Below are 26,639 nucleotides of genomic sequence, written 5' to 3' on the forward strand. Positions count from 1 at the left end.
CGGACGGGCTCGCTATTGATCCCCCATTCCTTAAAAAGAGATAAGTACAAGAGGCAAGAAGCATTCAATGTCTATATGGTATCTAGTCAAAAGTCATCTTACAGGACATGACGCGTCCTCAATGCGAATGGTGGTGATCCGAGAAGACCCCGTGGTCAGCACACGCCTTCCGACCCTGCTCCATGATCCTCGCCTGCTTAGCGATCTCTCCAAGTCGCCCGATAACTTCCTTGTTGCCGTCGTAAAAGGTAAAGACCGCGTACGGAATCTTCACCTCCTCACAAAACTCCTTGACGAACTCCTGTGTCTTGCGTAGATTGTGGCGAGGGATGCGAGGATACAAGTGGTGAACCGCCTGGAATTGGAGTCCGCCATGGAAAAAATCCAGCCATGTTGGGCAATCCACGTCCATGGTTGTCCGAAGCATCTTCTGGGGGAAAGATTCAAGAGGGCCGAGATCCGCGGTGGACATGGCATAGTGCGAGAGAGTAATCTGCACATGCAGCGGTGCAGTTACCATGTGGGAAATCATGACGAAGGCGATCCGACTCCACCAGTTTGGGATACTTAGATAGACAACACCGTAGCCGAACCAGGCCCAGAAGAATATTTGGCCAGCCAACTCGAACCAACGGTGCCACCAACCAGCACCATTTCTGGGGCCACGACCGACATAGATGTGTTCCCAGCTCAAGTAGTAGAGGTTGAAGCGGCCGAAGAGAAGGATGGGATAGTACAAGTAGTGCTGGTACTTGACCGCACATTTCGCCACCGCATCGTATTCCATCACCCGATCATAGTATGTGCTGCGCAGGCTGGCAAAGAACCGGTGCGACAAAGCGAAAAAGGGCATCAGTTCAATGTCGGGATCGTGCTCCGGGGTATTGGTCACAATATGGTGGACATTATGGCTTCGCTTCCACCAGCCTACACTTAGTCCGCCTAGGTAGTCTCCAATGATCATGCCAATCACACTATCAATCTGGTAATTGTGGGTGATACCCATGTGACCAGCATCATGAGCAGTAAAGACCAGTTGATGCCAGAAACAACCGAGGAATAAGCCGGACAGGCAGAACCAGGATCGTTTCAAGAAGAAAACAAAAAGTCCGAAGAGAAGAGCGTATCGACATAATTCAATGCCATAGGCATAGTAGTTGCAGTTATACAGTCCGGCCGCGTGAATGCGCTTGTCAAGCTGACGATATTTTTGGGCGATGTTCTCTTGGTGTCCGGCATCGAGAGAAGGGTACTTGGACGAATCCAATAGAATTCCCTCCTTAGTCAGAGCGTCAATCACGCAGGGTCCCGGCTCGGTTTCTTCTGCTGGTAGGGGACTGGCGCTGACCGCTGAGGACATGGTCGAGACTGATAGCCTGCGTCTCAAGCCGAATGAATCTTCTTTACCTTCGAAGAGCGAAGCAACTGAGGCTTCATCGCTTGATAGCTCCGAATTCGACAGATCCTCCTCATTTGCTTCATTTTCGCAGTATTTGCGGAAAATGCCACCTTGAATGGGAGGAAGAAAGCTGGTCCATCTACCCTCGATGCGGCCGATCTGAAATTTGCTCATCCGTTGACGTGCCTCCTGCGAATGGAGTCTTTTGGACTGTCTGTCAGTACATGATATTGAGCTGGAATGGAGAGGCATGGGATTCTTACGCGTTCACTTCGTCCGTGGCATCTTTGCCTACCATGTGCTTGATGGCCATGTCACCTCCAGGGTGAAATTTGACCCAAGCATCCAGTCTCAGAACTTTGTCGTCGACAACGACAATCAATTTGTCCTCGGCAATCATGCCTTCGATTTCGCGTCTCGACAAGACATTATCCCTGGCCCTGGCTGGGTTGGGCATCTTGCTCGTTTGCGAAAATTGTCAAGAAATGACAAAATTGTGATATCGTCTGAAATTTTCGGGGCATGGCTTGTGAGCAGGGGATACGGCTTGGAGAAATATATAAAGGATGTTCGTTAAACTGGGGCAAAGCGTCTACCAACGGAAGAAATCCATCTACAATCCTTCTACCTAAACTTAGCTCCATGGCGCAAAACGTCCCTTTCCTTTCGGCCCAGGGGTACGTAAAGGGGCAGTGCAATAAAGAAGCATTAACTTTACTGATTTCCGTGTTCGGACTTGAAACATCTGATCGTTGGAAATACCCCTTGCCCCTTTACGTATGTGACAACGTGGTGCTCCGTAAAGTATATCTGGGAATCCACAGGGAAAGCCTTAAGAGGCAGTTTCAACAAGGTCATTTGTCCGAAACTATGGGTTGTGGAGGATCCAAGCGGGTGTAGGATTCGGCGCACCAGCACTAGTTAACATGGTAGCTTCCTAACTTATCCACTTCAAAATAGTGGGGTGTAGACAGGGTGTAGAGACTGTCATGCCACATCGCCTGTATAGTGGACCCTTTGTGGGCTCTAGAAGGTCTCAGTTTGTTTTTGAGTAGGAAATAGCCGCTGATACGGCGAAGGAACCAATCAGAAAAAGAAAATATTAGCCTGGAAACAAAATAATTCCCGCGGATCGATTGTGGGAGCGACATTATTGCCGACAAGAATAAAAGGCGAGGAAGAGATCTGCTCTTAGACCCTTTAGGTTGTCGCCGCACGAGCCCCGCAGCCCGCTTCTTGGGGCGTCAGTCGCCACGTACATCTAGCAGCCTCTTCCCCTATTTCTACTTAGTTACCTAACGCTATTAATTCTCAGCTGCTAAATTCATACTGCTCAACATTATCTATCGGCTCACAGGGATAGCAAATATAGAATATATGGCCATTGGCAATTTTAAGCTAATGAAAGGGTGCTAATACAGTAGAATGATGTCGGTGAAGGCCGATAATGGAAATGGTCCTAAGCGGCATTGTACGACCATGGAATTCGTAACAGTTTCGCCACAATTTCCACCTTTTTTTTTGGCTGGGGCGATAATCCACTAAATTCAATTCCCCCCTGGTCTGGGAATTCAGCCTCTGATGGCATTTCATTGATTGCAAACAAGGGCTTTTACTGTACGTTTCTGCTATCACCACCTACACTCTTCGATTTTTTTTTTAACCCCTAATGCCAAGACAAGTAGTCCATATCAAAGAATAGCCCCTGAATAGCAATATTAGTGTTTTTTCGGCTGTACAATGCTTTGCCATGATGCAAACCGTTCAAACAAGATCTAGCGCTAGCCTTGAGGATTTAGCAAGTTGTCATTTTTCCTTTTTTAGGCTAGCGCCCGAGGGAAAATCTAGGTGCTTACGTCGGAACAGGGAACTGCGGCGACAAGATCAGCTGAATCTAGTATAGTAAACTTGAGAGTCCTCCTGACCTGCTAATGTTCCTTCTAAAGTTACTTTTCTAGTCTCTAACTAGATATAGGACCGATAGAGGACCAGTGGCGTCGTTTTCTTAGATGTCGAAATCGACCGGGCTAGCCTTATTACCAAAGCCTCTGGAAAAGGGATAGCATCCTTACAAGCGGTTTGCTATGGATCAATTCGAAGCTGCTGAAGAAAATATATGACTTGTATGATCACTCAGGTTGAAATACTTGTTATCATGAGCTTAACACTCTTAATTGATTTTTACAATGCACCAGCGACCAATAACTCTCCCAAATTATTACCACTCGCTGGTGAGGGCCTGACATTTGGAGGCGGGTACTGCTTAACTTTGCAGCCAGAGGGCCTGCGGTAGAGGCTAGAGCAAATCCGTCGTGGACCAATCAAAGTGGAACATAATGCGCAATGAATGATATAGGACTAGCGAAACAATATGTACCAAAAATGCCTGGAAGTGGATCTGCTCGCCCTTCTGTTCCCTGAGCCTGAGCAAAGTTGAAATATTTCTTCATCGTAGACCTGGGAATGCCGAGGTATACTAAACCCACATTATTTGGAGCTAATGCGCAGCTCCTAGAACCTGGGATTGATTGGCTGTCTGGAGCATTGCAAGAGCAAGAGCACCGATAGCCTCTCCAAAGCAAGTAACCACCTGTAAGCCCTAAGGGGGTATATGAGACAACGTAAAACCATGGCACTTCGCAAGCTGGTCAGTGAATCCTACGGAAGGCGTCAATTACGAACTTCAGCAGAATGCGTGTTTCGTACTTTCAACTTTCTGATATACTGCTAGAGCCTAGTAGATCCAACCTTTTGCTCAAGTGCAAAGTTCCGTATTTACCTATGTACACACAATAGTTACATCATGTTATATAAATATACGCGCTGCTATACAATGAAAAATAAGAATACTCAATGTACCTTCCTTTTCTAATAAGCCTGAACGGAAATAAAATAGCAGAGGGTTCATCAACTCGGTGGGACACAAAAGAAAGTACGAATGCATTTAACCCGGTTTAAACGAAAATAAAGCCAAAAAATTCAGACTCTCTCCAGCTGACCAGGTCCTTATGATCTTATCCAATGCCACCCTAGACTTTCCTCCAACTAATGCCCCAAGCTATGATGGATAACTCTCTTTTTCATGCGAGCTCAGCAGTTGATTGTTTGGAAAGATTGAAAGGTGTAATCAATAGGAATACAAATATTATTGGCCGAGGAACCAAAGGAGTACTGCTGAGTTCCTGCTTGGCAATCTGAGGAGCTGAACGTGACAATAGCACAATCTCCTGAAACATCGAAATATTTCCAGGCGCCACTCTGTATAAAGGCCTTCTGTCAGTACAGTGCATATGTCCAACCCTCCCTTTCCCTGAGCCATTAAGAAAAAGAAAAAAGAACTCACATTCCCTGTATCAATGGGATAACATTCGTCGGTAGATCCAAACGTAGTTGTGTCGGAGCCAGTACAATCTCCGTTTTCGAAGAAGGTTGCTTCCCAAGCGACAGCTTGATTGAGAAGCAGGGAAGTATGCAAGAGGAATAGTCTTGTGATTGTGGATGATAAGGTCATTTTGGTTGGTCCTTGCAATCTAGCCGTAATATGATTGTTCAGAGAGCGCGGTTTGCATGATCTGGAAAGAAGAAGGAAGGACAGGTTTCTCTTATTTATATTCAGCTGCTTCCGTAGATCTTTCAGTTATCCTCCCCAGAACTTCGACTGCTCCGGTAGATCTTTCAGCTATTCTCCCTAATATTTCAGCTGCTTCAGTAGATCTTTCAGCTATTCTCCCTAGTATTACAGCTGCTTCAGTAGATATTTCAGCTACCCTTCCCAGAACTTCAGCTATCCTTCCCAGAACTTCAGCTGCTTCCGTAGATCTTTCAGTTATCCTTCCCAGAAGTTCAGCTGCTCCGGTAGATCTTTCAGCTATTCTCCCTAGTATTTCAGCTGCTTCAGTAGGTCAGAAAGTTAAGTACATTGATTCGCGCAGTGATTAGACCATAAATAACTTGACACAAGCAGCCGCTGTTCTTTCTCTCTTTCTTTCTTTTTTTCCATCAAGCAATAGTTCGATACTTGCAATATTGAAACAAAGGCAATATTATATATACATTTTATCCATTTGAATATCTTCAACACCGACACTTTGAATCGAAAGAATGACTATTCAAAGATCAACGTTGTTTTTCTTCACTGTTGCTGCGGCGTGCCTACTCGCTGCGCCAGTCATCCGCGCACATGTCATAGCTGATCCCCAAATTATCGAGAAAAGAGTGGGATTCTGGGGTGTTGTCTCCTGGCTCGCCTCTGCCGCTTCGGGCACGGTACTTGGAGCTGCCGGTAAAGCCTGCGTCAGCTTACAGGTGGTTACTTGCTTTGGAGAGGCTATTGGTGCTCTTGCTCTTGCAATGCTCAGTTCGTGGTCCGCAGAGTCGAGCAGTGGAGGTGGGAACGTTCTGCCCGGCCCTGGCGGCGACCTGCAGAGACAGTCATCCACATTCAGCGCTGTCAAGCATCATCTCCCTAATGGCACTGTGCTGGCTGGTCTTCACACTGCCGAGCTTCATGTGGGCGTTCCCCATAGAGTCTTGGTTCATGACAATTTCGAGACCTTTGCCACGCGCCTGAAAACTGGTCACGTCCGTTTGTCGGCCAAAATTGGGCAGAATCTCGGATCGGTATCATCTCAGAGTGACCAAGATACTCGCTGGAGCCCCAATCTGCTTAGTCGCTCTGGGGATGACGAGCCAGGAGAAACAGGGTGGATTGATGCATTCTGGAATGACGAAGATATTGGAGGCACGGGAACCGCGAACATGGGTGACCCAAATACCTTAGCTAACACAATCGGTGGTGATGTCGCGGATATCATGGTCAACCAACAGGCAGAGACAGTGTGCGCTGCTTTGACAGACCCTACCAATAACGATGTCATGACCGCCTCGGAATGGTATATTCGTGCAGAAGATGGGACTACAGGCAGCCTGCCGTCTGGTGCTTGTGATAATGCACAAGCGCAGAGGTAAAACGGCAGGATTTTGGTATGGAAAGTGTCAGTCTTTGACTAGAGAGAAAGGAAGGGATTCTCCAGTGATACAGGCCTAAGGCTTAGGCCTGTGTTGTTATCTTTAGTTCTTCTGTATGGAATCCTTTTCAGTACGTCAGCATTCTATGGAATTCAAGGCTTCTGGTCTTATTAGAAAACTTCAAAGTATGACCGGAAATAGATTCAGTAAATCCTCAGCATACGATCGCATGCAGCATGACACACTAATAGCTGATAATGTGGAAATGCGGAATAGGCGTATTCACTAGCAAAACTACCAGGTAGTCAGTTCTGACAATGATGAAAACGATGGGATTCAGGCTATCTCTCATGTCTATTATTTATAGGGGCAGAGAAGCGGAAAACTCTGCAATGTAGAAATTGCCCTGGACGCCTAGTTCTTTCCATGATGGGAAAGACAGGCTGCAGCTCAGTCAGCGGGTTAACGGTGTCTAACCCGATTAGGTTTAGCAACCGGATCATGGGACTCTTGACTTTTGGTAACCCACGAAACCCCTCTCTTCTCCTTCCACGCTTTCCACGCACTTTATAAGTCGTTACTAATATATGTAAATAGGGCGCAAATGGAGCCGTTATCGTTGAGCTGGGAGAGGCCTTCTGTCGCTACCCAGAGTGTGATAACAACCGGGTAGGGCTGTTGCAAATACAAATACTCGCAAATTCCAGAGTCTGCGAATAAGTATTTGCTCTGATGATGAAGGTGTGTTGCGCCGGTCTCATGCCATATAGATCTGGGCGGAAAATAAATTCCCGTAATCGGTCTTACGTAGCGAGAGATGAAAACGAGTTGGTCATCGATGCCCATTTCGGTACCGTTGGTAGAGGTTAAAAAGATGAAGGGGTTGTTTAATTCCGAGGTAGATGGGAAAACCTAATCCTGGCCTGTACTCCTAGGATCATCAGTGTTAGAGGCATCGGTATTGCATATATCACTCTGAGCACCTATAGGATCTATCTTCCTAGCTGTCTATCTACGAATTGAACACGATATGGACATATAAGCAGACGGCTCTAAAATTAGCACTTCCGCTCTACTACGGGCTATAGCTACATGAACTAACTCAATTGCAGCTTAACCCACTCCTCAACACTAGTCGGCTCCCTCCCTAGCAACCACCGCAATACGCTCGGATTTCCCTTGAGTCCACGGCGATTATAGAACAACACAAGTCGCTCTGCCTCATCCCTGGTAATATCAGGTCGAAGATCCCCATCCGCAGCCGGTCTCCTCAAATCTTCATCCACGCCCTCACCCGCATAAACAGCATCCCGCTTTCCAGCAAAAAGATAGCGAATAACGGTTTCAACTCCATCCTCAAAATTAGGTGTTTTCACTTCAATAGACTTCCCAATGTGTCTCTCTATAACCTTAACAATATCCGCATCTGCAACCGGGAGCGTCGAGACAAGGGGGTACTGCGCGAAGTAATGGTTCTCCCTCTCATTCAACACCACTGAAGCCGCCTCAGCTAGATCCCGGAGTGCGATGACGCTATTCGGGATGTGCGGATTCCAAAGTTTCTGGATCGATGGACTATCTTGACCCGCTAGCTGAGTGACAGGGTATGCATCCATGAAGTTAGTCGGCTGAAGAATCGTGAAATTCAACGGACTGAGAAACAGGCGCTCCTCAACGCGACATTTTAGATCGTGTTGCATGAGATTTCGGTGTTGCGTACAGAGCACGCTAGAGAAAACGAAATGCTTAAACAAGCTCCCCGGTTTCTGACTCTCGGAGACGGCGGCGTCGATCATGTTGATGCCCATGTCCATTTCGCGGGAGTGGAGGGAGGGCCCGACATGGTAGACAGCCGTTGCGCCGGATAAGAGGGCACGGCAAGCAGATTGGGAGGTTATGTCTGCTTGGATAACTTCGGCATCTGGGTAGAGGGATTTGAGGTTGGATTTGGATGCTTCGGAGTGCGTGGCTAGGCGGAGTTTGAATTTGCCTTTGTTGTAGAGGAGGGGGATTAGATGCGCGCATTGCTTGCCGCTGGGGCAGGTTAGGACGAGGATTTCGCTCATTGTATTGGGAATAATATTGGTGGTTATTTGAGGTGGTAGGTTCTCGGGCTATTTAAATCTACACAGTACTGGTTCTATGGGACTCTTATAACAAACCAAGCAAGTGGGGGATCGACGGCGGAAATAAGAACCGGGAAGCAACGGCGGGGATAAGAACCGGAGATTGGAATCCTTGGGGCCAAATGACGCACCAGACTAAGTCTACTTGGTTGTGTGACGGCATGGACAATAACTAACTTGACAACATACCTATAGGAAGATCATTCTTTTGGTCAACCTAAAAGGGATTAGGGTGCTTTCGGATACTTGAGATAACGGTTGGCCCCAGACAGCCACAAAAGCGTCAACACATCTAAGAGGAACTAACATCCGCTTCATATTTTCTGAACTGCCAGGATAGCTGTCAATTGGTACAGCAGGACAGTATAGATTAGCCACCATTCCTATGCGCATCGCCATATGGCCTTGATATATATATTCAAAGGCATTGAAAGAGATTCAATCAGTCGTTCTCACCCCTTTGATCGACAGGGGCCTTTGCATGGATTGCATCAACAGCGTCAAGTCTCGCGGCCTCTCTGATAAGGCATTGGTAAGACTGGAACTTGCGGGCTGGCACCTCAGCTGCAAAAATTTCGTCTAGCTCTTCTAGAGACCGACCCTTCATCTCTGGCATGAGGAAATAGAAAAATAGGACGCAAAGGAAATTAGATGCAGCCCAGATATATCCGTACTGAGCGCCCTGTACAGTCAACACGATTAGTTATCTTTGTCTGTCTCCACGAGGCGTAGCATGAAAACATACCCAATCAAGATGCTCGGGGTTGATGAAATACGGTGTACAAAAGTTGGTTAGCCATGCTAGCAGGTATCCCAATGACGTGGCTGTACCCACCGTCCACGCACGCAATCGTGAGCTGACCAGCTCCGTTGCGACTGGGTAGCTAGCTGCGCCGACACAGCCATTATAGAAGAACATGAATAGCGCCGTGAATGCCACCAGCGTCTGACCTGTGGGTAAAGTGTTCGGGCTAACAGTCGCCGCGATGGCACTTGCTAATTGGCATAATCCGCATGCCATTGCTCCCAGCATCAGGATGGCGCGCCGACCGAGCAGGTGGCGAATGGCAAACATGCCGACGTTGACGCCCAGGAAGCCGAAGCAAGTGTTCATAATCGAGAACTCGAACGCTCGCGAGATGCCACATACAGTATAGAAATACGTCTGATAACCGATTAGGAACCAAACGCCAGATGCGGTTTGGCAGGCAATAATGCCATAGCACAGCAGTGTTCGGCGAAGGTCGACACCTGATCAACCAGAGGGAGTTTCCAATCAGTCTTCAGAATGCTATCTGATACGATGAATTTACCTTTGAACATATGCACTGCAGCAACATTGCTCTGTGTTCGCTTTTCCTCTTCGACACCTTTGACCATCTCGGCCCACTCTAGCTCCAATAATGAAGGCACAACCGACGCACTTCCGACACTCGCAGTTTCTTCCGTGCTACTTCGCTGAGCGTCACTTGAAAACGCAGAGGGTACATTTGCGAAAGCACTCCCTCTTAGTTTCTCTAGTGCTCTTCTCGCGGGTTCCTCCTTTCCACGGTGCAGAAGCCACCGTGGACTTTCGGGAACAAAAAACAAGGCAATGAACAGTAGTGTCGGGACAACATACAAACAGGACAGGGGAATGCGATATGATAAGGGACCCATACGGGATTGGGTATAATTGTCGACGACAGCACCCAGAATACTTCCGATATTGACCCAATATGCGAAAAGCGCAACCATCACACCGCGCATATGAGGCGGTGCTACTTCTGCTGTATAGATGTTGGAAAAAGTGACGAGAAACCCGTTTGCAAACCCTAATAGTAGACGGCCTAGATATAGAACGCCCGGAGAAGGTGCTCCAATTTGGATTGCGCATGCGATGGCATTCACAACGCAAGCGAGCCACAGAGCAGCACGTCGACCAAGATATATAGAAAAAAAGCCGGCGACGAGCGAGGAGACAAATGATCCAAGCGTCAGAAGTGAAGTGATAAGTTGCTGCACGGTGCTCTGAATACATTTCGTGTCAGTATATTATCCCGTTTCTCTCGATCTTGCGCATACGTCAATTCCATAACCAATATCGCTGCTCGGATCGGGATATCCGAATACTTTCAGAAATCCCGGCATTGCCTGCAATGAGCCGACTGCAGCGAGATCAAAGCCGTACTGCATATTGGCCATGGAGACAAGGCAGCAGAAGAAGAGACATTTTCGATTCTGCCATAGTGTCGTGTTCGTAATACTGTCTGCCATAGCGGGATCAACAATCTAAAATAAAAATAAAAAACAAAAAAAACAGCAAAGCATCGATTTGTATGAGCAACGAATGTTTTTACTGCAACTTTGTTGCCTTGAACTGTTCGCTACATATATGCGCGATTCCTGATTCTAGTTCGGCTTCAGCTACATGCCAAATCCCGAGGATCAGCCATGAAATGGCTCGCTCCGTTCTGCATCCCTGCAAACCCCGCAATCCCCACAACCCCAGAAGCCATGGCAGAATGAAGCTGGGGCCTGCCCCACAAGATTGAATGTATTGTTTGATCATACATGTCATAGCGAGATCTCCTGTGTGCTCTACAAATCACGATGTATGTCACTCCGGACCCTATGTACATATCGATAGCGCAGTCTTTGATTGATATGGCATGACTCTGTGTATCGTATACCACCAGTTTGGCAGATCACGGAGACAGCTTGAAAAAACGGGTTCCACACTCAATGCCGACGATCACGTACAACGATTCGTTGGGACCAGGCTTTGTCCACTTCCGCATGGACAATCACTTGTGGGAGGTATGCCCCATGTTGCAATAGTTATTGAGCGATAAAAAGCCCCGCACATTCCAGCTGGGGTTCGGAACTTGTGAAACGAAGTGGGGGTGGAGGTCTGCACTTGATAAATATGGGAGGAGTATATTTTTACGCTATTGGGTTTCTATCAAGGGAACATAAATAGAACTAAGTTGCCACCGAAATCAAGACATTTATGGAAGGACGGATCGCTTTCACTAAATTTACCAAAAGCCACATTCGGGTTTGAAGATGATAGTAGGAAAGCTCGAGGAGCTACTGGCTCTGATGCAGGCACAGCGGCTGTTAAACCACCCAGCACTGCAGAGTCTCGATCTCAGCATGGTAGCTTTGACGCTTGGGGCTGTTGCAAGTATCATGCTTGTCGCCGACTATGGATACATGATTTATCTACATTTCAGGATGGTAAGTCTCACCCAGACCTCCAATATACAAGAGAGTGCTCTAGACCGACAGAAACAATAGCCTCCAGGCCCATTTCCTCTCCCCATAATTGGGAACACCCATCTCCTCCCCGACGCAAAACCATGGATATATTTTGAACATCTAGCGCGCTCCTACAACACCCCAATATTGACATTCTGGACCGGCCGCCGCCCAACAATCTGGATCTGCGACGCCTGGGCCGCATCCGAACTCCTAGACAAGCGCGCTGCAATCTACGCCTCCCGTCCCCGAATGGTGGTCTTCAGCGAGCTTGGCGCAGGCCAGTCGAATCTAGTCAACATGTACTACGGTGACCGGTGGCGGCTGCATCGGAAAGTGACGCATATGGGAGTTGGGCTGCAGCAGGTCCGGAATTATCGCGGGTTCCAAAATGACGAGAGCAAGGTCGTTGCATTTGATCTTTTGCGCGAGCCGAAGGAGTACGTGAAGCACTTTGAGCGCTATGCTACCAGCGTAGTTTCGATTATTGGATTTGGGAGACGGGTTGCTACCTTTACGGATCCGATTATCACAGAGGTTATCGCTTGGATGCAGCGTGCTGCTGAGTTGAATGTGCCTGGGAAGACGTTTCCTATGCTGATGGAGTCGTTTCCTTGTGAGTACTGCCTACTATCCTGGCTACAAACTTCTCGGATGCAGCGTGTTCACATTCTCCAGTCCTGGCAAAGTTCCCAACTTGGATGGCACCCTGGAAGCACGGTCTGGGACGCGGTCAAGGCCGCGGCACGCCATTTTTCTACGCTCTGGCTGAAGAGGCAGCCAAAAACCCCGACGCACGGCAATGCTACGCGAAGCGTATATTTGACGAATCACCCAAACACAACCTCTCAAAATTGGAGATCTCCTCCCTGACAGGGAATCTATTCGGAGCAGGTAGTGACACCTCCAGCTCAACGCTTGTTACGTTCGTGCTAGCCTGCTGTGCATTTCCAGAAGCACTCCCCAAAGCATGGGAAGAGCTGGACCGCGTGGTTGGACCACATCGCAGCCCGACATTCGATGACGAACCGAATCTGCCGCACGTTAAAGCTTTCGTGAAAGAAGTGCTGCGGTGGAGATCTGTTGCGATTATTGGAGGGCAGCCGCATGCGCCTATCAGGGATGATCACTACAAGGTATGAATCTATCAAGATCCTCTTTCTGAACGCCATAGCCATGCTGACGAGACGATTCTAGGGATGGCTGATTCCCAAAAACACTTGGGTCCAGGGTAACGTGTGGGCGATCCACCATCACGAACGGGAGTTCCCTGATCCGGATCGGTTCAATCCAGATCGGTACATCAAGGGAAGTTCAGATAGCCGTCCCTTCCCCGGAGAGAAAGGATACATGACCTTTGGCTGGGGGCGGAGAGTGTGCAGCGGTCAAGGACTGGCGGAGCAGGGCACCTTCATCACTGTGGCGCGCTTACTTTGGGGATTCCGGATCGAGAAAGCTCTAGATGAGCGAGGCAGAGAGATCCCAGTGGATATATTTGACTATACGTGAGTTTCTGGCCAGTGAGCCTTGGATGTTCGGTAACTTAACAGAAGAGTTCTACTGTGCAGGAATGGTCTCAACATGCGACCCAATCCGTTCCAATGCCGGATCACACCCCGCAGCCCCGAAATCTGTGCCACAATCGAAAGAGAGGGCCAGAAGGCACTCGAGAATTTATCTCCATACGAAGGCAAGACTCGATACCGCATGAGTACCTATTACGCCACCAAGAAACTTTAGTCGATTTGGATAAATTTCGCTAAAGGGCATTGCACGGGGGTCATCGTCTCGAGGGAATGTAGATGAGGTCCGTTCACTGCACATGTGGGTTAGTTCCGGCAAAGAATGCTCCAAATGAGCCGACAATCGAAGCGGATAGATGAAGCCGCCTTGTGGAGACCAGAGAATTGTTGACTGGGCCTGGGCATGCTTTTGAAGGTGAGAAGCGCAGAGAAGCAAAACATCCTTGCAATAATCCGGAGGCTAAGAAATCTACAACTGTACTGCGGCTGAGGCTGCGTCCGCAATCCGAATTTTTCATAATTGAAAGATGGTACATAATAAGACGTGTGAGCGTCCCCAGGTAAACAACGGCGGAGGTCTGTCCCACAGCTAGGAAAGTGTTCAGGTGACAGCTCGACAAAGCTTGGCCGTTTACCAATTCTGCCACGTCCGGCGAGCTCCGGTCTGGGCGATAGCTTTGTACGACACCTCACAGCTCATCGGTAGAGATTTGACTCACGATTTGCCGTTAACTCTAGGATAGGCGGGCTAGCTCATGACCTTCGACAGGATGATAGTCGTCGGGGAGAAAGGTTGATGATTACTGCTTCTGGTGATCGCTCGGCAGATGTTGTCCGCGTGAAAAGCCGATGGAACCACTCGCCCCGATCGCCGTCGGGCTCCGGGCTCACGCCACATTGAGGTTGAGCATCGAGAAAGTCATTTGTCTGTCGGAGTTTTGGTCGCAGATTTGGTAGTAGAGATCGTGGCAATTGTGCATCAGTGATCAGCGTCACTGATGCTGGGATGTTGCAAGGTTTACATGGTTTACGTGCGATTCTACGTAGTACCGATTCCCCGCAGCCACCAAAACCGATCAGTTGAAACACATGATTGGAGATGCACAGAATCGATATCTGATCCTGTGGAGCAGGGGCTGAGAAAGAAGCTAATTACTGTCCTTGATGTGTCTTAAGCACAAAAAGCCATTCATTAGTCTTGCATTCCCCGTTTCTTGTTGGTGGTCCACGGGTGGGCCGGCAATCCCTTCGGACGGGCCCATTCTGAGGCGAATTTTCTTGAAATAGAGCCCCTTTCCAGAGCTAGCACCGGTCTTGATCGATCTACCGCCAGAATTTCAGATTTGTTCACCTCTTCTCCGCTGCATATAGAATCCCCGCCTCAGCGATTGAATTGAGGACAAGCATGGCGGCGCCACGAGCAAAATTGCCACTCGATGTCATTGTAGTCGGGTATGTCTTCCCTGTCATTTATTTGAATTTGTGCTGATGTTGGATAGTGCTGGTATGCTTTTTCTTTTGGAAGCATTACGGGAACATGATTTTGACTAACACGCACAGGCATCGGCGGCATGGCTGCGGCCCTGACGTTGGGGTTGCGAGGGCATCGTGTGATAGTCTTGGAAGCAGCGCCAAAGGTATGAGTACTGAATTAGTCGTGGTGAACCATGCTAACAGATCGAACAGCTCATGGAAGTGGGAGCTGGGATACAAGTCTCGCCAAATATGCTGCGCCTTTTTGACCGTAAGAATGCATGCAGCCCATGATCCTGCCGGATTCTTGCTCACCAAAATTTCCAGGATGGGGCGTCTCGGAGCTGATCCACGCCCACGATGTGGCACTGGAGCACATTCGCGTACGTCGATGGCAAGACGGTAGCCTCCTATGTACAGTGCCAATGAACAAGACGTTCGGGCAACAAGTGGTCGTGCACCGCGCAGACCTGCACAACGCCCTAATCGCCAAAGCATTGGAACTCGACAACGTGACGCTGCGCGAGGACTCCTTTGTCACAGATGTACGATTCAGTCCTGCCTCCGTGACACTAGCCAGCGGGACAGTTATCCGCGGCGATGTGATCATTGGCGCAGACGGGATCAAGTCCACCGTCCGCGAGCACCTGCTCCAGGACCCATCGATTAAAGCAATTGCCACCGGTGACGCAGCGTACCGGATTATCTTGCCGCGGAGCATTATGGAGAAGGATCCGGAGTTGAAGACGCTCATTGACGAGCCGCAGGCGACGAGGTGGGTGGGCCCTGGACGGCATATTGTCGCGTACCCAGTGCGCAAGCATGAGCTGTACAACGTTGTGCTGCTTCATCCGGATAGACAGGAAGCCGAGGAGTCTTGGACGACTAAGGGGTCGAAGCAAGCCATGGTTGATAATTACGAAGGGTGGGATTCAAACGTACGGAAGCTCATTGATTTGGTCCATGATGATGAAGTGCTCGAGTGGAAATTGTGTCTGCATCGCCCTCTGAGGACATGGATCCGAGGGCCTGTGGCTTTGCTTGGTGATGCGTGTCATCCAATGCTGTATGTGTTCTTTGTTCTGGGGACTAGTTGTATGTCCACTAATTCGTTCACCCAGACCGTATGTCGCACAGGGCGCCGCGCAGGCAGTCGAAGATGCCGCCGCGCTCGGCGTTGTATTGTCGTCTATCAAATCTCACGAAGACATTCCACTGGCTTTGCAAGTGTATGAGAAGTCACGAAAACAGCGCGCAGAGACCGTGCAACAATCGGGCTCTGAGAATCGGGTCACATTACATTTGCCCGATGGCCCAGAGCAGCAGGCGCGCGATGAGCAATTCCGCGCGTCTGCCAGCGGGACAAACCCGGATAAGTGGACAGATCGGGAGACCCAGGAATTCTTGTGGGGCTGGGATGCTGAGAAAGCAGCTTTGGATGCATGGGAAGGTGAGTCTTTTTCTGTTTGGGTTGCTGTCGGTTAAGTGCTAATTTGGACTGGCTAGAACTGCAAGACGACGTCAACGTCAACGCCAATCTGTGATGGGCCGACCAATCACCTGGATGAAGAGACATCCCGGCATATAGTGATGGATCTATTTATCTAGAGCAAACATGCGTTTGGCCCTACGAAACCCGCAATATAAATTCCCGCAGCATTGCAATTTTTCTATCCCATTATACATCATCACATTTAATTACATCAGGTCCGCTGTGTTGTTTTCGGCGGGGGTGGATGCCAGTGACGGTCAACATATAGCAATTCCAATCAACTGAAGCCGAACAAAAGCATCTGTTCGCTTTTGTTTTACATCTTCTCACCAGCCTCGGCCTTCATCTGGCCGTACTTCTTCAGACGGATAGCAGAGACAGTGATGAAACCGGTGGTCTCGGCGGGCGAGAAGTCGCCAATCTCGTCCATGCTGGACTCGGACATGTCGTACAGCTTCTCGGTGTCGGATGAGCGGCCCAGGACGGAGACGGTGCCCTTGTAGGCGCGGCAGCGGACCTGGCCGTTGACGGACTTCTGGGAAGCGGTAATGGAGGACTCCAGGAACTCGCGCTCTGGGGAGAAGTAGAGACCGTTGTAGAGGAGCTTTAATACCGATTAGAGATATGGCCCAGTAGGTGATATGGATTTACAAACCTTGGAGTAGTTGACAGTGACGAACTGGTCACGGAGAGCGCGGACCTCACGGTCCATGACAAGACCTTCCAGGTCGCTGTGCAAGATTAGACGACGGAGTTCAACTTTCTGGGAAAGGACTCACATGTGAGCGCTGCGCAGCATGGTCAGACCAGGTGTCTCGTAGCAGCCACGCGACTTGATACCGATGAAACGGTTCTCAACAATGTCAATGCGGCCAACACCGTTACGGCGGGCGATGGTGTTGGCAGTCAGGAAGACGTCGACGGAGTCAGTGACAGTCTTCTTCTTGCCACCCTCAGTGAACTCAAGCTTCACGGGAACACCCTTCTCGAAGGTGAGAGTGAAGTCCTCGGGCTGATCGGGAGCCGTCAGAGGGTCCTGGGTCAACTTCCACATGTCGGCCGGAGGAGTGGTATCAGGGTCCTCCAGGATACCAGCCTCGTACGAGCAGTGGGCGAGGTTCTCGTCCATGCTCCAGGGCTTGGACTTGGTGGACGTGACGGGGATGCCCTTCTCCTCGGCATAGGCGAGGAGGTCGTTGCGGCCAGCGAAACGCTGGTAGAAGACGGGGTCGCGCCATGGGGCAATGACCTTGATCTTGGGTTGCAGGGCGTAGAAGGCAAGCTCGAAGCGGACCTGGTCGTTACCCTTGCCAGTGCAGCCGTGGGAGACCGCGAAGCAGCCCTCGCGCTGGGCCACGGCAATCTGGGCACGGGCAATGACCGGACGAGCCAGGGAGGTCCCGAGCAGGTAAACATTCTCGTAGACAGCATTGCAAGCAATGGCGGGGAAGCAGAGCTCCTCGATGAACTCCCGGCGGAGATCGACAATCTCGCACTTGAGAGCACCGATCTTCACGGCCTTCTCGCGAGCAGCCTCGAAGTCCTCTGTTAAATGGATTCGGGTCAGAGATCGGTCCGGGGAGGTATTGGATTTCCGGGAATTGTACCTTCCTGGCCAACATCGGCCACTGTTCACCCATTAGCAGAGGACAGACAAGCATGTTACACAACGACTTACTGAAACACACGACCTCATACCCTTCCTCGATCAGGTATTTCACTGCAAATTGGATATCAGCAGGTGCAATTGGAACGAGCAACAGGGGCGCATACAGATGCAGCTCGTATCGAGGCCACCCGAGTAAGCCAGACAAACCTGTGCGATGGAAATGTTAGCCCGCGGAAAAACAAGTCGGGGAAGTGGCGGTCTGGCAGTATTGGAAGCATGGGAGGAATTGGAAGTGTCAGGGGAAGGTGGACGAGCAATTGGAAGTACATACCTTTCCTTTGGCCATGGTGAATGGAGTGGGAGTTGTTATGGTAGCAGAAGTGGTGGGAATAGTGAATGGGGAAGTAGAGAAGAGAAGAGACGGAGGAGTTGAGTCACCGCAAAAATGTGCGGGTTGCACAAGTGTGGGTGTGCCGGCAGATAAGATAAGCCCTCACCGCCCGAATGGGTTAGAGCTAACTAGCGGAATCAAGCGCCATCCCATCCTCTGCGATGCCTACTGATAATGCTCTACCGACGCTAGTCTTCATCCCTGGCTCCTGGCATCAACCGAAATGCTACGACAAGCTCACCACACTCCTCCATGGGCAGCATGAGTTGAATTGCGTCTCCGTGACCCTCCCTTCGACGGCGGGGAACCCAGCTGCGACCTTCAAAGACGATTTCGATGCTGCCCGCGAAGCTATTTCCGAGGAGACAACCCACGGGCGCAATGTGGTAGTCATTGCACACTCCTATGGTGGCATGGTGGGCAATAGTGCGGTCGGGGGATTCACGCGGCCACGAGACACCACCGAGACCTCTCCAACGGGATACGTTATCGGCCTCATCCTCATAGCTACCGGCTATACCCTAACAGGCTTCACCTTTATGGACCCGTTCCTCGGTCATCCGCCTCCTTCCTGGCGTGTCAATAGCGCAACCGGCTATGCCGAGCTTGTCACACCCCCACGCGAGCTCTTTTACCACGATTTGCCAGCAGAAGAAGCGGAATTCTGGGTCTCCCAGCTTCGTCCGCAGAGCCTGAAAGCGTTGTTCGAGGGTGGTGAATACACATACGCAGGGTGGAAGGATGTGCCCACCTGGTATATTGGTACCGTCGAGGACCGAGGTTTGCCGGTGGTTGCGCAGCGGATGTCAGTGGGTATGGCAAGGGAGATGGGCGCAAGTGTGGAGCACAGGGAACTGCGAACGAGCCATTCGCCGTTTCTGAGTCAACCGGAAGCGACAGCGAGGATTGTGTGGGAGGCTGTCGAGGCGTTCATCGGCAAGTCGGGGGGCGATGAATCGACACTGAGCGGACGTGGTGATGTGATAGCCGTGCCCAAGGCCACGCTCTGGCAGCCTTTTACATGGTTTAGATTTGGGCTTCCGCTGGCCCTCGGGCATGTATTAGGAAGGGGGTTTCTCCTATTTAGTTGGGGGAGGAGACTATGGAGGTCTAGGATTGGTTAATGTTGGGTTGAATATCAGTTTACTACAATATATTTACCTAGTTAACATCTTAGAGGAAACTGGTGGCGGGAACACAGAAAAGAATTGATTCCTTTATTCTTGAGCCTACACTCATAGTCAGGAGTGATTCCAATGTCCCCTTCCTGGAGTCAGTAGTTATTCCCCTGGACTTCCGCCATAGCTCCTGCTGTTTGGCCTGTTTGCACCGCCCTCGGTTATCCGCGGCGGTCGTGTCTTTCCCCCGCCGCAACAATCAATCCAGGAGGAAAGAAATAATATAAGCACAATCATGCGCCCTTTCTCCTTGTTGCTCTCCCATCACACTCACCAGCGATGAATGTCCCACGGGCTCCAGTACGGGGTCTCCTCCGCCAAACCCGACGCTGCTACTCGGGGGCCCCATCACCTTCAGCACGTCTGAACTTGCCGATCGACTACAAGACCACTCCTCTCCTACATCACACGCCCTCCTCCTTATCGGGCATCCCCGAATTCCCTGCAGCGGCGACCAGCAAACGGTTGAACCTGTTTCAAGCCATCAACTCCGCCCTGCGAACCGCCCTTTCTACCTCCGACAAGGTCCTGCTCTTCGGTGAAGATGTTGCCTTTGGTGGCGTGTTTCGGTGCTCGATGGATTTACAGACCGAGTTTGGGTCAGACCGAGTGTTTAATACACCCCTGTCGGAGCAAGGGATTGCCGGCTTCGCCATTGGCGCTGCGGCAGAGGGGATGAAGCCAGTGGCTGAGATCCAGTTTGCGGACTACGTTTTTCCCGCTTTCGACCAGATTGTGAACGAAGCTGCCAAGTTTCGGTATCGGGAAGGTGCCAGTGGGATCAACGTGGGTGGATTGGTCCTACGCATGCCTTGTGGCGCAGTGGGCCACGGAGCACTGTACGTTTCACCACCGATCTTGTTGAGACTTGCAAGGGAGCTAAATTTCCAAACAGATACCACTCGCAATCACCGGAGGCGCTGTTTGCACATATTCCTGGCCTCCGCGTTGTCGTACCACGTTCACCTGCACAGGCCAAGGGCTTACTCCTCTCATCCATATTCGAGTGCAACGACCCCGTTGTCTTCATGGAGCCCAAGATCTTATATCGTGCCGCGGTGGAGCACGTTCCTAACGAATACTATACCATCCCCCTTAGCAAGGCCGAGGTGATCAAACCCGGCAAGGATCTGACGATTGTTTCCTACGGCCAGCCTCTATACTTGTGCTCTGCTGCCATTTCGGCCATTGAAAAGACCATGAAAGGCGTCAATATCGAATTGATTGATCTGCGAACCATCTATCCATGGGATCGCCAGACGGTTCTGGACAGTGTGCGGAAAACGGGGAGAGCGGTTGTTGTGCACGAGAGTATGATCAACTATGGCGTGGGTGCTGAGGTCTCCTCCACCATCCAGGAGGGTGCTTTTCTACGGCTAGAAGCTCCTGTCAAGCGGGTTGCTGGCTGGAGTGTTCACACTGGATTGAGCTACGAGCAGTTTATCCTGCCTGACGTTGCCAGTAAGTCGATCCTTGGTTTTCCTTTGCGCACACCTTTAACTTGGCTTTTCTTCAGGAATCTATGATGCCATTAAGCAGACCCTCGAATATTAAGCGCAATCAGGAAGTGTTTATAAAATAGACAATACCATGGTCGGCAGACTTGCTTAGCATTTCCATCAATCAAGAGAATCTATACCGATCTTCCTCATAGGCCATAAGCTTAGCGGCCGAAATAATAGAGGCTGGTATTATTGAGGTTGTTGGAACTCTGTGAAAACCAACTGTCAGTCATGTTGAATACCCCAGGAACTTAACTCCTTCTGGATCACACGAAGCAGAGTGATAAGGGAATGTGAAGGACTTAGTGCCAAGAGCTGTGCGTGGAAGCTAGGCGTCTCTGATGTATTGTAAGGCGGTGTGATCGAGGACAAAAACGCGAGCTGGGAACGGATTGGTTGCATTGTATGCACGTACGCCGTGCGGCGGACAAAAGATCCGAGCCACACCACGCCGTGCGAGGCAGCGGGTTAAATGGACCACCTTCGAAGATGAGCAAAGTCATCGATTCACGGGATAACAATAATCTTCTGTTTCAGCTTGAGTACTTCGGGATTTTTCTCTTTTACTGTGTGCCTGATCAGCCAGAGCAATTCGTCGAACCAGGACCGATCCACGCGGGCCGCAAAGCTTGGCGGGTGCACGAACCACATCTTATTCTCAACGATGGATGATGTCGAGGGACAGAATTAGCCACAAAGCGCCATATTTTCCTACTTTGGAATTACAAGACAATTTATATGAGAGGAATATTATTTGGCTTTTTAATTCTACGCAGATCCGGGCCAGGGTGGTGGCTGGTTTGTTCCTTGTTCTTCTTGATAACACGGCATGGACGGACGCTTCGGCCTTGCTGACAGGATATGCTCGGAGAATGGCAAAGGCTCTCTGTGATAATTTATGAATGTTACAATTCAAGGAAGCAGGAATAAAGTCTTTTGTTATTCTTTCTACAACCTGTTCAGTAGTTTTCGAATGTTGTTAGTAAAAGGAAAAATGTCCCCCTAGAATTTGCTGGTCAGTGTAGTTCTGGCTTTTCAACTCGAACGCAGCAGGGGGGGTTGAACGAGTGGCCAGATTTCTAGTAGACTCGCAGCCAGCATTTGATGGTAAAAGTGAGGATGCCTGCTAAACTGGAAAATCATTCACCGTTGGTGCCCGCCTTCCCAGGCTTTCCTTCTATTCTTCCTTCTCTCCTTGGCCTCCGCAAAACCACCCACTTCAACACACACCGTCCGCAGCCGTCTTTCCTCTTTCCACATTTGCTATGTACAACTGTACATCATCACCAATTTCACCCGGACGAGTTACCTGGACACCGACGTGATGGAGGATGCCTTCTTTTGTCTCTTGTTGTTGCTCTTCCTGGTCGCCTGGGCCGCAGCAGTAATCCATTTCTTTGAGGCCGGGTTCAGTCAGTTCCACGGCCGGTACCCATGACGACGGTAGGGACTAGCCTACGTTCGTCATGTTCCTGCCCGCCAATACCCTTGGGACGACTTCGATCAAGGAAAATCTGTTAGTCGAAAAAGCCAAACTCGTTCATGACCGAGGCCGCCAAACAGAGCCGCGTCGAGGCTTCCCTTGCCCCCGCTTCCTCTCTGGAGCTGCAAACCGTTCGCGCTACTCCTACCCGTCAACAGGGGCGTGTCTAATTCGCCAACGCCGCCTAGTCCAGGGGCTCACAGCCAAACACCGATGCCGTGCAGCATGCCAACTGCCTACAGAGCGAGTTGACGACCGCCAACGTGGACTGGGATAAGCGCATAGCAGCGCTCAAATTTTTCGCGGACCGAAAACACGCGGAGATCCCGGCCTCGACGACCAAGTCCCTCCAGGAACAGATGGCAACCACTTGGCGGAGCCCGGCTGACGGAACAATTCGCCGCCTACCTCCACCCAACTCTGACCTCGACCAGCCAAAACTTCGAGGTCAACATGGAGTCCACCATCTCTTCCGCTACTCAGCAGCGTTTGGCCGTATCCATGCACTCGCACGGAGAAGATATGGCTGCCGTTGCCGAAAGACAAAATCTCTCTCTGGTGGAAGCCGTGAAGAAGGCCACCGGACTAAAGCAGCGGATCCATGATCTCGTGCGTGAGGACGGGTTTTTCTCGCAACGCCAAATCCCCGGTGGGCCCAAGGAGAAAGCTTGACAGCCACATCCGCGAGGTCCGGAAGACCAATGGCCGGTTGGTCACTCGAATGGCTGAACGCTGCCGTAAAGACGACCGCGAGGATGATCGCACCGAGCACACCAGCCGACTGAGACTATCGGTGGAAGGGTTCTAATATGAATAACCACGGTTGTGTCGTTGCTGCCCCTCGGTTTGTGGAACTTCTTGGCATGTCAGCACGGTCGGTCGGTAGCTAACAATCCCGTGACTGCCTGCGTGCTCCACCTTCCAATTCCCTCATCTTCGGTAACCTACTTTTTTTTTTCAATCGGCACTTCCTTCCTCCTCCTCCTGTCTCCCTGGAGTCTCAGCTCTGGATGTGTGTCGCTTAACCTCCTGCTTTCATTGTTCGTTGTCTGCTGCCCTTTCCCCTTTCCCCGCATCTGCGGTCCTTTCCTTTGAATCCAACGTCATCATCGTCGCCCACGTCATGGCAATTGTTTTTCAGTAACAATTCACTCTCATCCCCATTGTCGCTGATGAATCCTCTGTCAACCCGCTCCCTGGCCGCTCGGCCTGTCGTGCTGAGCTTGGCCAAGCTTCTTTTCTTTTTCTCGCCCAGTTTCCTCTGATCTCTTCAGCTCCCGTCACCCCTCCTTTTTCCCTCCTCGCCCGCGATGCGGAACCTCCAATGGATCCAGACGACCCGAATCTGTGGCTGTACCTAGGTGTTTCAGCTGCCCTTGTCTTGTGCGGTGGAGCTTTTGCGGGTCTGACAATTGCCCTCATGGGCCAGGATGAAATCTACCTGCAAGTCATCAAAACCTCTGGGGAAGGATCGGAGAAAAAGAACGCGGAGAGTGTTTTGAACCTGTTGAAACATGGAAAGCACTGGGTTCTCGTCACTTTGCTGCTGAGCAATGTCATCACAAACGAGACCTTACCTATTGTCCTCGACCGATCACTGGGTGGTGGTTGGCCCGCAGTGCTGGGGAGCACTGTATTGATCGTTATCTTCGGTGAAGTCGTGCCTCAGTCGATTTGTGTCCGTTATGGACTCCCGATCGGTGCGTGGATGGCACCCTGTGTGTTGGTTCTGATGTACATCATGTCACCCGTTGCATGGCCTGTTGCCAAGCTGCTCGACAGGCTTCTCGGGGAAGATCATGGCACGGTCTACAAAAAGGCCGGATTGAAAACACTAGTCACTCTCCACAAAACCCTCGGAGAAGCCGGCGAACAACTGAACTCGGACGAAGTCACGATCATCAGTGCGGTTCTGGACCTCAAAGAGAAATCCGTGGGAACGATCATGACGCCCATGGAGGATGTCTTCACTATGTCTGCCGACACCGTTCTCGATGAACCGACCATGGACCTCATCCTCTCCCAAGGATACTCTCGAATCCCCATCCATGCACCCGACAACCCAATGGACTTCGTTGGCATGCTTCTTGTGAAGATGCTAATCACTTACGACCCGGAAGATTGCCGGCTTGTCCGCGAGTTTGCCTTGGCCACGCTTCCCGAAACCCGTCCGGAAACCAGCTGCCTGGATATCGTGAATTTCTTCCAAGAAGGAAAATCTCACATGGTCCTTGTCTCTCAATACCCTAGCGAGGATCATGGCGTGCTTGGCGTTGTCACCCTTGAGGATGTCATTGAAGAACTAATCGGCGAAGAGATCATTGACGAATCTGACGTTTTCATTGATGTTCACAAAGCTATTCGGCGGATGGCACCTGCTCCTAGGGCTCGCGTTGCCAAGGGCACGATCGTTGAAGAGCCTCCCATCACTGCTCGTTCAGTCACCGATAACGAACTGGTTGACTTGGATGGCATCGACCCTTTCTCTCGCAAGAGATCGATCGAACCTGTTCGACGTCGCAGCTCTGTCGAACCACCCCCCCCACGATTCCAATTGCGCATACCTGACGGCAACACCACTGCAGCTGATGGTTGGGTCACTCAACGCGGAACGACTGACGAGATTCGAGAGCATTTGAAGCATCTCGGTCCTTCAAATCTTGCCAGTCGACCCCGACAAACCCGTTACTCTGCAGTCAAGATCAAGCGCAGGACCACCTCCCCCAGCCAATCGGCACAGACTGATTTGGAATCTGGACAAAGCACAACTGATTCACAATCGCATCAAGCGATGTCTTCTGGCTACACAGGCGGCATTGGAGTTGGTCTTCTCGCCTCTGCAGGACCTGATGCCAAAGATGGAGCACATGCATTGAAAGTTGGGTACGGCACGATGTTCCCACAGGACCATATCAGCAAATCCACCAATGCCCAGCAGTACAAAGATCTTCCTCAAGTCTCGATCCCTGAATCCGTTCACGAAGAGCACGAGGATCAGACGCACACCGAGTCTACCCGACAAGGAAATGGACGGGCGAATACATCGAACAGCGCCCAATCATCCGATTCCACCATCGAGAAATCGAAGCGCCATTCCCCGTACTCTCACCGTGGACAGACCCGAAGCGGCAGCATCACCGAACAGATCGTCGATGTCAACGGAATCCGCAAAGTCGTCCTTCACGCTGCCCCGAGCTCATCATCGGAAGGAGAGCTACAAACCCATGAAGGCAGCCATTCTCCTTCTCAATCCCGTTACAAGGATGCGCCGGTTATTGAATCGGACGGATCAAAGTCTGGAAACACGGCCAAAGGCTCACAGAAGAAGAAGCGCCGCAAGAAGAAGCGCGACGACCACCATGCCAAACAGCAGCTGGATAGCGGTCCAGGAGAAGATCAGCCTCTCTTACGACAAGACTCTTGATCTTGAACTTCTCAGTCAATGGGAAAGGCAGGCTCTTGATACAATATGATCCATCATCCATCCTCCAGCTCACACGGGTTCCTTGCCTCCTTTTGTCTCTGTACCAACAAGATCTTGACTGGGCTGTCAACCGGGGAAAGAAGGGTTTCATAAACTTTCGTCCACATGAGTTTATTTCGATTTGGTTGATTTGTGTACGATTACCACGACTATGCACATCATTCCATATCCCTGCATCGTTTTGCGATGGAACCAGAAGACCTACGGGCTTCAATGGTCTATCATTTATCTCTGAATCTGCCAGGGGAGACAATTCATACTTCGTTTATTGTTTATTGTCTCTTGTTTCTCCTGATTTTCGTGATTTTTCGCTTGTTTCATATTCATCCTGTTACATACCATTTTTCTTTGTCAGGAGCCCGCTTTCTTCCCCTCTATCTCGCACTGGGCCTTGTCTGTGACTTGGACGTCGAGGTATGAATTTTCTTTTCTTTTCCGCCTTGTTCTTGTGGCGTCGATGCGAAAAGAATCCTCTGGCAGGACATGAAATGCAAATCTGTTTTCTCCTCCATACCCTCCCTGCATCTTAGGATGTTGTAGATTTGTAGATTGGTCTGCGGTGTCTCACGAGTGATATTCTTGCCTATAACCACTTATTTAGTGATTAGCATAATTATCAGGCAGACTTCTTTACACAGCACCATCTACGAAAATAATGAAGTCATTGTGAAAGGATCGGCTGTGATTTCCAAGGTTATGAGGCTGAGGTCAGGTACATAAATTGAATACATTAAGGGTGACCAAAATATGCACAACGCAACATTGGGA

At 50.3% G+C, this 26,639-nt stretch overlaps 11 protein-coding genes across 11 annotated transcripts; 7 read left to right on the plus strand and 4 right to left on the minus strand.

Moving 5' to 3' along the window:
- Window positions 1-118: 118 nt before the first annotated feature.
- On the minus strand, window positions 119-1,856 carry PFLUO_LOCUS4692 (uncharacterized protein; the record flags this gene model as incomplete). Its single annotated transcript, XM_073782068.1, has 2 exons — window positions 119-1,601; window positions 1,663-1,856. 2 exons carry the CDS (start codon window positions 1,854-1,856, stop codon window positions 119-121), a joined length of 1,677 nt encoding a protein of 558 aa, XP_073638760.1.
- Window positions 1,857-5,749: 3,893 nt separating this feature from the next.
- PFLUO_LOCUS4693 (uncharacterized protein) lies at window positions 5,750-6,367 on the plus strand (the record flags this gene model as incomplete). The annotated part of the gene is made up of 1 exon (XM_073782069.1): window positions 5,750-6,367. The coding sequence occupies one exon, from the start codon at window positions 5,750-5,752 to the stop codon at window positions 6,365-6,367; it is 618 nt and encodes a 205-aa protein (XP_073638761.1).
- Window positions 6,368-7,464: 1,097 nt separating this feature from the next.
- Window positions 7,465-8,433, minus strand: PFLUO_LOCUS4694 (uncharacterized protein; the record flags this gene model as incomplete). Its single annotated transcript, XM_073782070.1, has 1 exon — window positions 7,465-8,433. One exon carries the CDS (start codon window positions 8,431-8,433, stop codon window positions 7,465-7,467), a length of 969 nt encoding a protein of 322 aa, XP_073638762.1.
- Window positions 8,434-8,935: 502 nt separating this feature from the next.
- On the minus strand, window positions 8,936-10,242 carry PFLUO_LOCUS4695 (uncharacterized protein; the record flags this gene model as incomplete). The annotated part of the gene is made up of 3 exons (XM_073782071.1): window positions 8,936-9,175; window positions 9,239-9,744; window positions 9,807-10,242. The coding sequence occupies 3 exons, from the start codon at window positions 10,240-10,242 to the stop codon at window positions 8,936-8,938; spliced, it is 1,182 nt and encodes a 393-aa protein (XP_073638763.1).
- Window positions 10,243-11,988: 1,746 nt separating this feature from the next.
- On the plus strand, window positions 11,989-13,476 carry PFLUO_LOCUS4696 (uncharacterized protein; the record flags this gene model as incomplete). The annotated part of the gene is made up of 4 exons (XM_073782072.1): window positions 11,989-12,352; window positions 12,415-12,872; window positions 12,934-13,241; window positions 13,305-13,476. The coding sequence occupies 4 exons, from the start codon at window positions 11,989-11,991 to the stop codon at window positions 13,474-13,476; spliced, it is 1,302 nt and encodes a 433-aa protein (XP_073638764.1).
- A 1,271-nt stretch (window positions 13,477-14,747) lies between these two features.
- PFLUO_LOCUS4697 (uncharacterized protein) lies at window positions 14,748-16,276 on the plus strand (the record flags this gene model as incomplete). The annotated part of the gene is made up of 6 exons (XM_073782073.1): window positions 14,748-14,763; window positions 14,820-14,896; window positions 14,946-15,003; window positions 15,060-15,798; window positions 15,854-16,182; window positions 16,239-16,276. The coding sequence occupies 6 exons, from the start codon at window positions 14,748-14,750 to the stop codon at window positions 16,274-16,276; spliced, it is 1,257 nt and encodes a 418-aa protein (XP_073638765.1).
- Window positions 16,277-16,540: 264 nt separating this feature from the next.
- PFLUO_LOCUS4698 (argininosuccinate synthetase) lies at window positions 16,541-18,179 on the minus strand (the record flags this gene model as incomplete). The annotated part of the gene is made up of 7 exons (XM_073782074.1): window positions 16,541-16,828; window positions 16,880-16,955; window positions 17,004-17,769; window positions 17,832-17,852; window positions 17,903-17,944; window positions 17,998-18,040; window positions 18,165-18,179. The coding sequence occupies 7 exons, from the start codon at window positions 18,177-18,179 to the stop codon at window positions 16,541-16,543; spliced, it is 1,251 nt and encodes a 416-aa protein (XP_073638766.1).
- A 206-nt stretch (window positions 18,180-18,385) lies between these two features.
- Window positions 18,386-19,338, plus strand: PFLUO_LOCUS4699 (uncharacterized protein; the record flags this gene model as incomplete). The annotated part of the gene is made up of 2 exons (XM_073782075.1): window positions 18,386-19,282; window positions 19,312-19,338. The coding sequence occupies 2 exons, from the start codon at window positions 18,386-18,388 to the stop codon at window positions 19,336-19,338; spliced, it is 924 nt and encodes a 307-aa protein (XP_073638767.1).
- Window positions 19,339-19,681: 343 nt separating this feature from the next.
- PFLUO_LOCUS4700 (uncharacterized protein) lies at window positions 19,682-20,956 on the plus strand (the record flags this gene model as incomplete). The annotated part of the gene is made up of 3 exons (XM_073782076.1): window positions 19,682-20,241; window positions 20,298-20,863; window positions 20,919-20,956. The coding sequence occupies 3 exons, from the start codon at window positions 19,682-19,684 to the stop codon at window positions 20,954-20,956; spliced, it is 1,164 nt and encodes a 387-aa protein (XP_073638768.1).
- Window positions 20,957-22,446: 1,490 nt separating this feature from the next.
- Window positions 22,447-23,059, plus strand: PFLUO_LOCUS4701 (uncharacterized protein; the record flags this gene model as incomplete). The annotated part of the gene is made up of 3 exons (XM_073782078.1): window positions 22,447-22,518; window positions 22,576-22,730; window positions 22,822-23,059. The coding sequence occupies 3 exons, from the start codon at window positions 22,447-22,449 to the stop codon at window positions 23,057-23,059; spliced, it is 465 nt and encodes a 154-aa protein (XP_073638769.1).
- Window positions 23,060-23,711: 652 nt separating this feature from the next.
- On the plus strand, window positions 23,712-25,811 carry PFLUO_LOCUS4702 (cell agglutination protein Mam3; the record flags this gene model as incomplete). The annotated part of the gene is made up of 1 exon (XM_073782079.1): window positions 23,712-25,811. One exon carries the CDS (start codon window positions 23,712-23,714, stop codon window positions 25,809-25,811), a length of 2,100 nt encoding a protein of 699 aa, XP_073638770.1.
- Window positions 25,812-26,639: the final 828 nt, after the last annotated feature.

Source organism: Penicillium psychrofluorescens (genome assembly GCF_964197705.1).
Source record: "Penicillium psychrofluorescens genome assembly, chromosome: 3".
NCBI lineage: Eukaryota > Fungi > Ascomycota > Eurotiomycetes > Eurotiales > Aspergillaceae > Penicillium > Penicillium psychrofluorescens.